At 41.5% G+C, this 13,148-nt stretch overlaps 1 protein-coding gene across 11 annotated transcripts in view; it reads right to left on the bottom strand.

Annotated features, from left to right (window-relative positions):
• Nucleotides 1-13,148, bottom strand: part of DLG2 (discs large MAGUK scaffold protein 2) — a 2,071,189-nt gene that overhangs the window by 358,758 nt on the left and 1,699,283 nt on the right. For all 11 annotated transcript variants that reach the window (XM_059930672.1, XM_059930680.1, XM_059930673.1 and 8 more), the window contains one exon: nt 8,631-8,787. In XM_059930672.1, coding sequence (XP_059786655.1) covers nt 8,631-8,787 — 157 coding nt within the window. The remainder of the gene's footprint in view (nt 1-8,630; nt 8,788-13,148) is intronic.

The raw sequence follows: 13,148 nt of genomic DNA, 5'->3' as shown, positions 1-13,148 counted from the left end.
TACAAGTTGTGAAAGATATATATATATATAGTGCTAATGACATTGAATAAGCAGTACTTAAGGAATGTACCAGAAAAGTACATGTTACATTTGCTTCCCTACTATGTCCATAAAGTTTATTGAATTTATTCATTTGACAGGTATTACCAGCCAGATTCTATGTCAGAAAATACGGATGCTTCTTAAGTGTATCCTGGGGCACTCCATGAGTTCTCTGGTCCCTTTTAGGTACTAGAAGGCCTTGGGTTCACTCTAAGTTCCTCTGCAGAGAAATTTCAGTACATGCACAGGCCCATGGAGGAAGTCCCACCATGCATCAACCCGGCCATTCCTTTTGTTAAAACAAGGAAACACTTCTGTGTGGATTGTCTGTAGAGAAGTGCTGTCCTGAGTCCTCTCGAGTGACCCACAACTGTGATGTCTAGAGAACCCCATCTCCCCACAATCCGGCAGCTGCGGCACTGTGGTCCTTCATCGTATGGACTGCTGTGAAGTTGTACGTGCCAAGTGGCTAAATATTTTGAACATGACGGGAGGGAAAGAAAAAGCCAGGGTGGTTGGGGTGAAAGTGAGAGTAGGGAAGAGGCCAGCGAGGTAAGCAAGGGGCAGACCCTGTGAAATTTTGTAGGCCGTATCAAGAATTTTGGATTTTATCTTCACAACAACAGAAAGCCACTGAAAGTTTAAGGGGAGAAACAACATGATCACATATGCTTTTTGAAAGGCTCACTCTTCCCAAAGTCTGGAAGTTTGTATGTGATGGGAGATGTGTGTGTGTGTATCCTGGACAGTCAATATGAAAAAAGGATTTATAGGGCTGCAGTAGGCCCTGCTGAATCTCTACCCTCTGGTGAGTGGGCCAGAGGTCAGCCTCGATGGTGGGGCTCTGAAGCTGAGGCTGAGGAAAAGTCTCTTCACTGGCCATACTTCACTGTTTTTATTTGAGGTGGTCCCTGAGCAAGAAAGGTGTGGGCTCTGAGTTGGACAGGAAGACAAATCCAGTAAGGTGGGGAGATGTCTGAGTGAGCTTCAAAATTAAGAGGCGAGTGCCAGAGCCAGAAGAGTCAGTGAATCTAGACAGAATGGGGGTCAGCGGAGAGAGCGATGCCTGGACCAGGCACAGAGGTTTGGGGAGGCAGCCTCCGCGTGGTTTCTGGGCCAGAAGCCTGAATTTAACTGGTCAGGGTTAAGGCAAGAAGTCTTCATCTTTTCAAAAACATCAACAATTCCACTTGGTTAGATTTCACTTACAAGTTGTTTAGTAGGGTGCCCTGGCTGATACAGGACCCTGAATTTTCCAAAACCTTGATGAGAAGCAGGGGGCATTGTGGGGACACACCAAAATTGTATATTGTCTAATGTCTTTTTTTAAAAATTGAAGTGTAGTTGATTTACAATGTTTCAGGTGTACAGCAAAGTGATTCAATTTTATGTATACATATATATATTTTTCAGATTCTTTTGTTATAGGTTATTATAAGATATTGAATATAGTTCCCTGTGCTCTACAATAGGTCTTTGTTGTTTATATCTATTTTATATTTAATAGTGTGTATCTGTTAATTCCAAATTCCCAATTTATTACCTCCCAACCCCTGACCTGTCTAATGTCTTTTAAGCTAAAGGTGTTCAGTATTCCCTTCAGCAAATACTATTTCTTTGAGCAAAATTATAAGACAGGCCCTTGGTTACAAAGGACAGGTCTACCCATTTTCTTGGGGGAAGCTGTAAAATCCCCGTTAACCCAAATGCAGATGTTAAATCATCTCAGTTTGGAAATCTATACTGTTGTGTTTACACTTGTGTTGGTCTGTGAGTCTTGTTGCTCTTCTTTTGTTGGGAGAGGTGGAGTAGGTGGAGCTCAACCAGAAAAAAAAACAACAAGAAAACCAAAAAAACACCACTCTCCGGCCAGGATAACCAGAGCTGGGACTGACGCTTGTCCCTGAGGGAAGGGCGGAGGTTTTGCTGGGGTTTGAGTGACTCCAAGTGTTGAGGATGAGAGGAGAGAAACTAAATGTGCTGATTAGGTGAGAGACTTTGTAAGATTTCTAGCTTAAGCTGTTGTGCTTTTGGAAACAAGGTGACAAAGCAACACATAGTGGGGAGAGGGCTCTTGTCCTCACCTCTGCACAGTCCTCAGAGCCTCTCTGGAAGGCAGGTTTCAGGAACGCTGAGAAACAATCCCTTGAACAGAAACCCTTGAGCACTGAAAACAATGAAAACAGGAATCCTCCATGGGGCTGGGGACAGAGCTGGAGAGGAAGGACATGGCCCATATGGCATGGTCACTGGAAGGGATGGCATTGGTAAGCTTTTAAGAGGACCACTTCAGGGAATTAAAGAAATAATTTGGGACTTTATTTATTGTTTGTGGGGCGGGGTGGGCAGGAGGAGGGCTGGATTTCACTGGAAGGGATTAAGAGTTGTCATTTGAGGTAACAATATAAGGGTGACTTTACCAGTACCCCAGGATGGTGAAGAGTGTATATAGTGCTCGAATTCCAGTTGAGTAACTTGACAGTAAGGATCTAACAAAGAAAGCCCTTCCCTTCTGCATGGCTCTAAACATGAAGATAGGAAGGAAACCTGAGAATTAGTGAAACACCCAGATGAGCTGTGACTCATTTTCACTCCTCCCAAATCACAATGCAATTTCAATTTCAGTTTGAAAATTCACAATTACCTATTCTACCTTCAGTGCAACGGCTGCAACATTTCACTTCTGGCCACACATATTCCCAACTACGTATCTTGGAACAGAGTGAGTTAAATACTTAAAGTCCATCAAGAGTGAGTTTTGGAGTTTGCAGGGTCAGCTAGGGTGATCTTTTTTAGACTCCTGAGGATTGAACAGACTAAAACTGCTTGGTGAGGCAGAAAAGAATCTCTTTATAGTGGTATTGCTTCTGCATGCTCCGCTCCATATATATACATTTTTTCATAACAAAGCACTGAAACAAATAATAACAGAAGCAATTCTATCTTTCCCTCTGCAGAAAGAATGCCTGAGGAGACTACTGTACTAGTTAACGTGATTGCATGCTGAATGCCCTAAATTCTCCTCCACAGATACCTCAAGGAGATGGTTCAATTATTGGATAAGACTTTCTGTAATAAATCCCTGAGAGATAGAATACATAAAGGAGAAACTGGAGAGAAAAGATCACTCACAATACGTGTATGGAATGTGGCCTCAGGTGACGATTTTTTTCGGCATCTTAACTACTTTAGTTCTGTAGCTCTGGTGGGGAGGAGGAAGTGCAGGATAAATCCTTGCAATGGCGCCTGGGAATCCTCCTCCATCTTCAGGTTGCCATGCAAAGTGTTTAGACAATATATGAACACTAGATGGCGCCCACAATCTTAAAACATAGTAAAAGGCTGGTTGCCTTTTCTGTATAGGCGAGTGTGACTATCTTGTCGGAAAACAGTCAATTAGAGGAACTGTAAACATATCTACTCAAGCATTTCCCACTACTGGGGTCCTATGAGGTGCTCCTTATGTAATGGTTTCGTGGTCAAATACGTTTGGGAAAAACCATATACTTTATCTGCCTCTAAGGAGATTCCCAGTGTACACTGGTAAACATGGTTTTGAAAAGCTCTTCAGTGAAGAAACCTGCTCACTAGGGAACCCTTTCTCTCAGTAGCAACCTAATGCAATCCTGCTGTTCCAATATCCTGTGAACTCACTTTGGGAAATGCTCCTCTAGTCCAAGCCCTGCCCCAAAGAAGGAATGGCTCAAACTATCTAAAAGAGACTTTCCTTAGACATGGTTATCTGACAGACTTTAAAAAACACCAGACACATTCTTAAGGCAGACTAGTTGGTAGTAATAGTATTGATTGAGTACTTAGAGTGTGACATGCTCTGTTCTAAGTGCTTTTTCTCTTCTCTTTCCTCAGTTTGCCATCTCTGTCTCTACCTATGTTAGATGCATTGATATACAGTTGGCCTTGGATTTGCAGTTGGTTGAATGCACGGATGCAAAACCTGCTGATATGGAGGGCCAACTGTATACATTGTGCTATGCCATTTTATATAAGGGACTTGAGCATAGTGGATTTTGTTGTCAGTGGGGTGTCCTGGAACCAATCCCTTGTGGTTACCGAAGGACAAGTGGATCTGCTTTTAGGCAGTAAGCATTTTGAGATTAGTCTATTTATCTCATTCATCTTTGAGATTTCAATTCCTAGTACAGAACCTGGCACATAGTAAGCCATTAATAAAATAAATTATCTAAAAAGATTCTATAGTCTATATGGGAGAAAAATTCTGGGAAATAGGGATCAACATTATATCCCTAATTAGAAAGGTACCTGTCTATTATACAATTTCCTTCTTTATGGAGACCAATTGAGAGCAGCGATCTACCTTCCAGCTCTCTTTCCTGGGGATTCTATTTCTCATCTCTAAACTTACTATGTTATTGTTAGCATAGCATAACTTATTTGCAAATTAATCTTACATGACTTAGAAATCTATGTATTGAATTTATTTATTTATTTAAATTAATTATTTATGGCTGTGTTGGGTCCTCGTTGCTGTGCATGGGCTTTCTTTTTTTTTTTTAGTTGCAGCGAGAGGGGGCTACTCTGCATTGTGGTGCATGGGTTTCTCATTGCGGTGGCTTCTCTTGTTGTGGAGCACGGGCTCTAGGTGCATGGGCTTCAGCAGTTGCAGCACGTGGGCTCAGCAGTTGCGGCACGCGGCCCCTACAGTGTATGGGCATCAGTAGTTGTGGCGCACGGGCTTAGTTGCTCTGTGGCACGTGGGATCTTCCTGGACCAGGGCTCGAACCTGTGTCCCCTGCATTGGCAGGCAGATTCTTAACCACTGTGCTACCAGGGAAGCCCTATGTATTGAATTTTTTTTTAAAGGTATTTTAAAATTTATTTTGGTTGCATTGGGTCTTCGTTCCTGAGTGCAGGCTTTCTCTAGTTGTGGCGAGTGGGGGCTACTCTTCGTTGCGGTGCACGGGCTTCTCATTGTGGTGGCTTCTCTTGTTGTGGAGCATGGGCTTCTAGGTGTACGGGTTTCAGTAGTTGCGGCACGCAGTCTCAGTAGTTGTGGTGCATGGGCTTCGTTGCTCCGCGGCATGTGGGATATTCCCAGACCAGGGCTTGAACACGTGTCCCCTGCATTGGCAGGCAGATCCTTAACCACTGCGCTACCAGGGAAGTCCCTGTATTCAGTTTTTAGAGTTTTTGTTCTTGTGTTTTCCAGGAAGTTATAACTTGTCCTTACATGTCCAGTGCAAGCTGTAGGTGCAAAATATTATCCTCCATATTCCATTGTTAATAATTCTATTCTGTCATTTTTCTTTCCATATTGTAATAATGTTTGAGCTTCTCAAGCCTGTTTATTCTTTCCCGGCAGTGTTAAACCAATGAAATTCCAATACTGAGCCTTTAAACTAGACACTTTCTAGCCACACTTTTTATAAATTTTTACAAGCTAAAAAGGAGAAATCTTCCCTTTTTTCTTTTCAATTGCAAAAAGCAGATGATATTTTCATTGTTGAACAATTTTTGCAATTGTTTTACATAAAAGACAGATATGGGGCTTCCCTGGTGGCGCAGTGGTTAAGAATCCGCCTGCCAATGCAGGGGACATGGGTTCGAGCCCTGGTCCCGGAAGATTCCACATGCCGCGGAGCAACTGGGCCCGTGAGCCACAATTACTGAGCCTGCGCGTCTGGAGCCTGTGCTCCGCGACAAGAGAGGCCGTGATAGTGAGAGGCCCGCGCACCGCGATGAAGAGTGGCCCCCACTTGCCACAACTGGAGAAAGCCCTCGCACAGAAACGAAGACCCAACACAGCCATAAATAAATAAAAAAAAAAAAAAAAAAAAAAAAGACAGATATGATATTTGAACTTCAGAGATTATTATGTTCTATGAATTGTAATCTCTAAGAAGACTATAATTCTGATTGTTTGCCTTGCTTACTCTGTGGTCCTGGCAATAATATTTAAATGGGTACATCTACTTCTAAAAGCAGAAATACTTGGGAGTTTTCTCTGTTGAGCCATAAGAAGGTTATTGGCTCATCTCTTTTTCTACCACACACGTAGAGGTTAAAACAAATAAAACCCACGGCTTAGTGGATTTCTCATTTAAACAGAGTTAAAAAGTCTAATATCATCTCTGTGCCTCAGTTTATTCATCCTTCAAATGAGCATAATAAGGCACAGGGTTGTTATAATATTAAATTAGCTATAACTGTGTCTGACTCAAAGCACCATGTAAATATTAGCTTGTTATAGTTCTGTGTGCTCCTGAATGTGGTGTGCACACAGAGCAATGTGTACGAAGAAGGTGCTGAATGAGACCGTTGTCAAGGTTTTGAAGAGAGATTGTGCTGTGAGGAGAAAGAACACTGATTTTGGGTCAAGAGACCTGCTTTTGAGTGCAAAGTCATAGTCAGTAGCTGTGGAGCTTTGGACAAATCAGTTAGCCATTCTGAATCCCCTTCCCCTGATACGGAAAGTGAGAGTAATAATAACATATCCTGACGCTTAAGATTTCTTTGAAGATTCCCAGAATCAATGCATGTGAAAGTGCTTTGTGTCTGGGAAAGTGCTATGACAATGTGAATGCTGATTGTGATGAAATGACAGAGTGGTCCCCCAGTCTACAGTTGTTTTTTTGGCTGCACAGTGCGGCATGCGGAATCTTAGGTCCTGGACCAGGTATCGAACCTGCACCGCCTGCTGTGGAAGTGTGGAGTCTTAACTGCTGGACTGCAAGGGACGTCCCAGTCTACAGATTTTGAGCCAGGAGGAGGAAGTATTGTTCTAGAAAGTATTTTAGAGTCAGTCTCCCAGGTTATAGTGACTTTCTTTTTTTCTTTAAAGTTCTTTTTTTTTTCTTTTGATGTGGACCATTTTTAAAGTCTTTTATTGAATTTGTAACAATATTGCTTCTGCTTTATGTTTTGGTTTTTTGGCCTCGAGGCATGTGGGATCTTAGCTCCCTGACCAGGGATTGAACCTGCACCCCCTGCATTGGAAGGTGAAGTCTTAACCACTGGGCTGCCAGGGAAGTCCCTATAGTGACTTTTTAAGGCATCACTATTTTAAATTCAATACTTTTTCATCAATAAACGTTTTTGAGAGACTGCTATGTGTCAGGCACTGTGCTAAATGTTGAGGTTACAAAATCATTAAAACGATACAGAATTTGCTTTCAGGGAGTTTTTTGTAACTTTGTAGAGAAAGACAGGTATGTAAATAAATATGGGTGATGAGGTTTAATAGCTTATTAAACCTTTTAAGTTATATCTTATATATATCATTTAAGTATAGAAGAAGTAGGTGGGGCAAAGTAGTTGAAGGCATGACATTGGGTGACAGAACAAAGGCCTGGCATGGGACCTTACCCTATTTATCCCATACTCAAGTCTTTCCAGACATCTGCTAGTTGATGAGTGAGCAGGAACCTGCATGTGTGGGAGAACCAGAGAAACACATAAGGCAGGGCCATGCATGCAGACCACTGGACACTTTGCTTAGGTCAACTGACTACATTATACAGGTAAATCATGTGTGCATGGGTAGGAGTTGGAGTGATGGTTAACAAATATAAGGTCACTTGGAAAATTCTATCTATAAACCATAGCTATAAAGCAAAGGCAAATTTTTCTAAGTATACAATGAAAACCACAAACTAAATGCTTCATTGAGTTGTGAACCATAACCTCAGCCATAAAACTGGGCTCCTTATGTAATTCTCTATTATTATTTGCATGATTGCCAAAATTGCAGTATGGGCATGAACACTCACAGTGGATTTAACTACTTATCATAGAGTTTATCCCAGGGAGGTAGCTTGATGTAGTAGAAAGAAGCAGTCAGTAGGTATTCAAATAGAAGAAAGGACTTGGAGAAGAAAGGAGGAGGGAAAGCAAGATGGAGGGAAAGATGGATGGCAGGAAGGAAGGAGGGAGGGATGAGGGGAGGTAGGTGGTGGGCATTAAAACTGAATATTTAAATCCCAGCTCTGACTCTTTAGTTAGGTTAACTCTGACAAGTTATTTAAACTCTCTGAACCTTATTCTTTTCATCTGGTCATGGGGCAGTACCTTTCAGGGTGATCGTGGGAATTAAAAATTACTTTTATAAAGTGCCTGGTAAATAAGTGCTGATTAACTCATTTCTAGTAATTTTTGTATTTAGGTAAATGGTGATGCCGCTACCACTTACCAATGTCACCAAATTGTATATAGCGCCATTTTATACATTATTCTCCCATAGTTATATGCAACAAACTATATACATCATAAAGACACAGTTTTTAGAGTATAGTGTTGGATTTTGAAAGAAATTTGGCATTTTGAAAAATAAGTAATATACCTAAAAAATGCATGCTTCTCAATGTTCTATTGGACGCAAATATGTCTCAGAAAATCTAAATGAAAACACTAGCACCTTTACCTGTATCTGAGGGAAGTAACACGCTTCAAACACCTGAACACCATTTAAATTACAACATGCACCTGAAGCCATAATGCTCTCCTCCACTTTTCCTTTGTAATTAAGGTGCTTTTGGAGTTATAACTGGGAGTGACTTTCTCTCAAATGGTGTCAGACATGGAGGGAATAAAGATTAAGAAGAAATACTCACAGATAGGATCTGGTCTCCTCTCTGGAGCTCCCCACTCAGGTCTGCTGGTCCACCAGCCAGAATGAAGGATACAAAAATACCTTCTCCATCTTCCCCGCCCACGATGTTGAAGCCCAGGCCAGTGGAGCCTTTGTGCAGGACTACCTTGCGGGGCTCCCTGTAGAAACAAGTGGAGAGCACAGTTCATAGGGTGGCCCACTCAAGATTTACATTGCTTTTACTTTCACCAGGATATATGACACCAGCAACTCATTACCTGTGAAAATGGCCTCCCCAATTATGATAAATTTGCATATCAAAAAGATGCTAATATCAGGGCAGATGTCTGAACTCCTCACCGTAACAAATGCCAAAATACCATGCAAATTTATTCCTTAATTCCAAAACATTTTCTTAAACTAGACTTACAAGTTTCTTTTGTTTAAAACATCTGTTCTTGTAATGAGCACCACAGTAGTATTCAGTAGGATGGATGTATCCAAAAAGAGGGAGAGAATTTGGGGGACAAGAGACTAGACTGAATTGGCCAGACCATGAAAGATCTTACATGCCAGCCTGTGGGTTTGTCGTCTGTTTGATTGTTAATTAAAATTTACTCTGTAGGCAGTGGGGACTCACTGGAAGATTTTGAGGCACGAAGAATATTTAAATCCATTTTAGGAAGATTAACAAATGACCATAATAGGATTGATGGAGTTGGAAGTGCAGATATGATGGGAGACAGGAAAACCAGTGAGGATGTTGTCCAAGTAATCCACGTTTGAGGAAGTGACAGCCTGCCCAAAAGTGATGGCAGTGATAATGAAAAGAAAGGGTAACATGAGAGAGGTAATTTGAAGGGAGGAACAGAGGGTCCAGAGATTGATTCAGGTATTGGAGGAGGAGGAAGGAAGAACATCTAAGTAACTGGCAAAAGAGGGGTGGGTGGGTCATGAGAATGAGTATGATTTTGAAATGCTCAGTTCCAGGTACTAGTGGGACATCCTTGTGGAGATGTGCAGAAGCAGTTAGAGACAATGGATAGGAATTTAGGTTCTCAGAGAGGACTGCAAATTCAGATTTGATGATCATCAATAAAAGGATGAGAGATGCAATCTTAAGGCAACCGTTCATTGAGTTTGTGTAGAAGCTGGAGAAATATGGAATGTAGAATTGTAAAGGATCTTAGAAGTCATCTAGTTGAATTTTCTCTATCAGTAGTTTCACAAAATGTATTCTGCAAGCCTTAGGTTTGACCAAGGTGCTTTTTGTATCACCCACCCTCCTCTCCCAGATATCTCAGTTCCAATCATTAAAGGTTCCTCTTCTATTTTCCTGCTCTTAATGTTGTAAGAATGGCAAAGAGCCAGCCAATATATTTTTATAGTAATGATTACACAGATTTTGTTATTTGCTATCATATTTCCTTGCACAAAGAGATGCATTATATCTATATTTAACCTTATTATGAGGAAGGATTTACAATGCACATCAGAGCTTGGACTATAAGTAATATGTAATAATGCTATGTATTAATAGTTAATTCATTTTCATTTTTTTTAAAAGTTATTTATTTATTTATTTATTTATTTATTTATTTATTTATTTATTTATGGCTGTGTTGGGTCTTCGTTTCTGTGCGAGGGCTTTCTCTAGTTGCGGCAAGCGGGGGCCACTCTTCATCGCGGTGCACGGGCCTCTCACTATCGCGGCCTCTCTTGTTGCCGAGCCACAGGCTCCAGACGCGCAGGCTCAGTAATTGTGGCTCACGGGCCTAGTTGCTCCGCGGCAGGTGGGATCTTCCCAGACCAGGGCTCGAACCCGTGTCCCCTGCATTGGCAGGCAGATTCTCAACCACTGCGCCACCAGGGAAGCCCCATTTTCATTTTGACATAGAGTTAATTCATTTTCTTCTGCAAATACTTTGTAAGCACCTACTATGTCAGGAACTGTTCCAGCTACTCGGAAAGTTTGTAAGCAAAACAAAAATCCCTAGTATTACGAGCATACATTCTGATGGGGGTAGACCACTAAAAAGAAATAGATGCCATAAATAAGTTTGTTATATAGCATGTTAGAAAGCAATAAATATTTTGAGAAAAAGAAAAAGCAGACCAGTGTAAAAAGGATAAGTGCTTTCAGGGATGGGCCTGGACAGGATTTATTGAGAAGGTGACAGCTGAGGAAAGACTGAAGGGGTGAGAAAACTAGTCATATGATATCTAAAGGAAACATTCCAGCCAGAAAGAAAAGAGGCCCTAAGGTGGGAGGGTGCCTGGTGTTGTCAAAGAAGAGCTAGGAGGCCAGTGTGGCTGAATGAGTGAACAAGGGAATGAGAATGGTAAAAGATGAACTCAGTGTACTAGTTTTCTATTGATGAGTGACAAATTACCACAAACTTAGTAGTTTAAACCAACACCCACTATTATCTCACAGTTCTGTTGGTCAGAAGTCTGGGTGGGCTTGTCTAGGCTGTCTGCCTAGGATTTCTTAAGGCTGTTATCAAGGTGTCAGCCAGGCCAAACTTTATTGGGAAGCTCTGGGGAAAAACCCGGTTCCATATTCAGTTAGGTTGTTGGCAGAATTCAGTTTCTTGTGGTTGTAGGACTGTATTACATATATTTTATCATAAGGAATTGGCTCATGCAGTCATGAATGCTGAGAAGTTCCAGGATCTATAGTTGGCAAGCTGGAGACCCAGGAGGGCCAATGGTATAACTTCTAGCTAGAGTTTGAGTCCAAAGTTAGAAGACCAATGACACAGCTCAAAGAAGGAAAGAAAGAGCAGATTCTCTCTTACCCTGCCTTTGGTTTTATTCAGGCCTTGGATGGGTTGGATGGGGCTACCCATACGAGAGAGGACAATCAGCTTTACTCAGTACACTAATTCAAATGTTAGTCTTGTCCAGAAACTTCCTCACAGACACACCTAGAATAACGTTTAACTAAGTATCTGGGCACCCTGTGGCCCAGTCAAGTGACATATAAAATTAACCATTAGTCTTAACAAAGACTGAGGTCCCTGTTTTCTTGCTGGCTGCCAGTTGGAGGTCTTAGCTTCTAGAGGCCACGCATTTTCCTTCCCATCTATCTTCAAGCCAGAAATGGTACATTGAATCCTTTTCATATCTGGAATCTCTCTGGCTTGTTCTTCTGCAATTAGCCTGGATTTAACTCTCTGCTTTTCAAAGGTTCATGTGATTAGGTTAGGCCCACCCAGATAATTCTTCACCTTAAGATCAACTGATTAATAACATTAATTACATTTGCAAAATCCCTTTTCCGTGTAAGGTAACTGTAGGAGTAACACCAGGAGGTGGAGATCATGGGGCCATTTCATAATTTTGACTACAACAGGCAGAGAGGCAACAGGGGATAAATCCTGAAGGGACTTGTAGACCATTTTAAAACTTTGACTTTTACTCTGAGAGAAATGGGGATCCACTGAGAAGAAGAATTACTTGATCTGATTTACATTTTTAAACGATTACTTTGGTATAAAATAGATTTGAGGGGCAAAGTTTAAAGAAGTGAGACCAGTTATGTGGGTATTGCTATATTCTGGCAAAATATAATAGTGCCTTGGACCAGGGTGGTATTAGAGGAAGTGGCGAACAGTGGATACATTTCCATCTATTTTCTTTTTCTGTTCAGATTGAGTAATTCCTGTTTTTCTATCTTCAGATTGACTGATTCTTTCTTCTGTCATATTTATTCTGCTATTGAGCCCATTCAGTGAGTTTTAAAATTTTGGTTATTTTAAAGCTTTAACATTCTATTTGGTTTTTCTTTATATCTTTTATCCCTTTGCTGAGACTTTCTTTTTTTAAAAAAATTTATTTCAAGTGTGTTTGTAATTGCTCACTGAAGCATGCTGGCTACTTTAAAATCCTTGACAGATAATTCCAACATCTGTGTTATCTCAGTGTTTGTATCTGTTGATTGTCTTTTCTCATTCAAGTTGAGATTTTCCTAGTTTTTGGTACGAGAAGCAATTTTTTTATTGTATACTGGACATTTTGGGTGTTATGTTGTGAGGCACTGGATCCTATCTAATCTTAGTCTTTTCCACGTAGTGGATTGGTTTAGGTGTAGATCCAAGTGAGATGGATATTCAGCTCCCTATTTGGCCCCAGTGACACCAGGGAGGAGAGAAAGTGGGGTACCAGCTAACATTTGACTTATTCTACCTGCCTGTCACTTGGTGGGGGTAGAGGCTCAGGTCCCATTGGACCCACTGACACCAATGGTGGAGAGAAAGTAGCATGTTGACTAGCACCACCTTGAACCACCTTGTTTTGCCTCTTTGCCTCTGGGTGGGGCTAGAAGTTCAACCCCCCACTGAGTCCCACTGACACTACCCTGGTAGGTAAAGTGGTTTGCCACTGAGTGCCACTTCCTTCTTCCTCCTTCTATCTGTTGCCACTGCCAGGGGGTGGAAGTCCAGCTTCCAGCTGGTCCCTGCCAATACCAGGAGTAGGGGAATAGAATGCTAACCTCATTCCAGCTTGTTGCTGCTGGGTAAAGATGTAACTTCAG

The sequence above is a fragment of the Balaenoptera ricei genome, chromosome 8 (assembly GCF_028023285.1).
Source record: "Balaenoptera ricei isolate mBalRic1 chromosome 8, mBalRic1.hap2, whole genome shotgun sequence".
Taxonomy (NCBI): Eukaryota; Metazoa; Chordata; class Mammalia; order Artiodactyla; family Balaenopteridae; genus Balaenoptera; species Balaenoptera ricei.
This window is presented reverse-complemented; position numbering and strand designations above follow the sequence as displayed.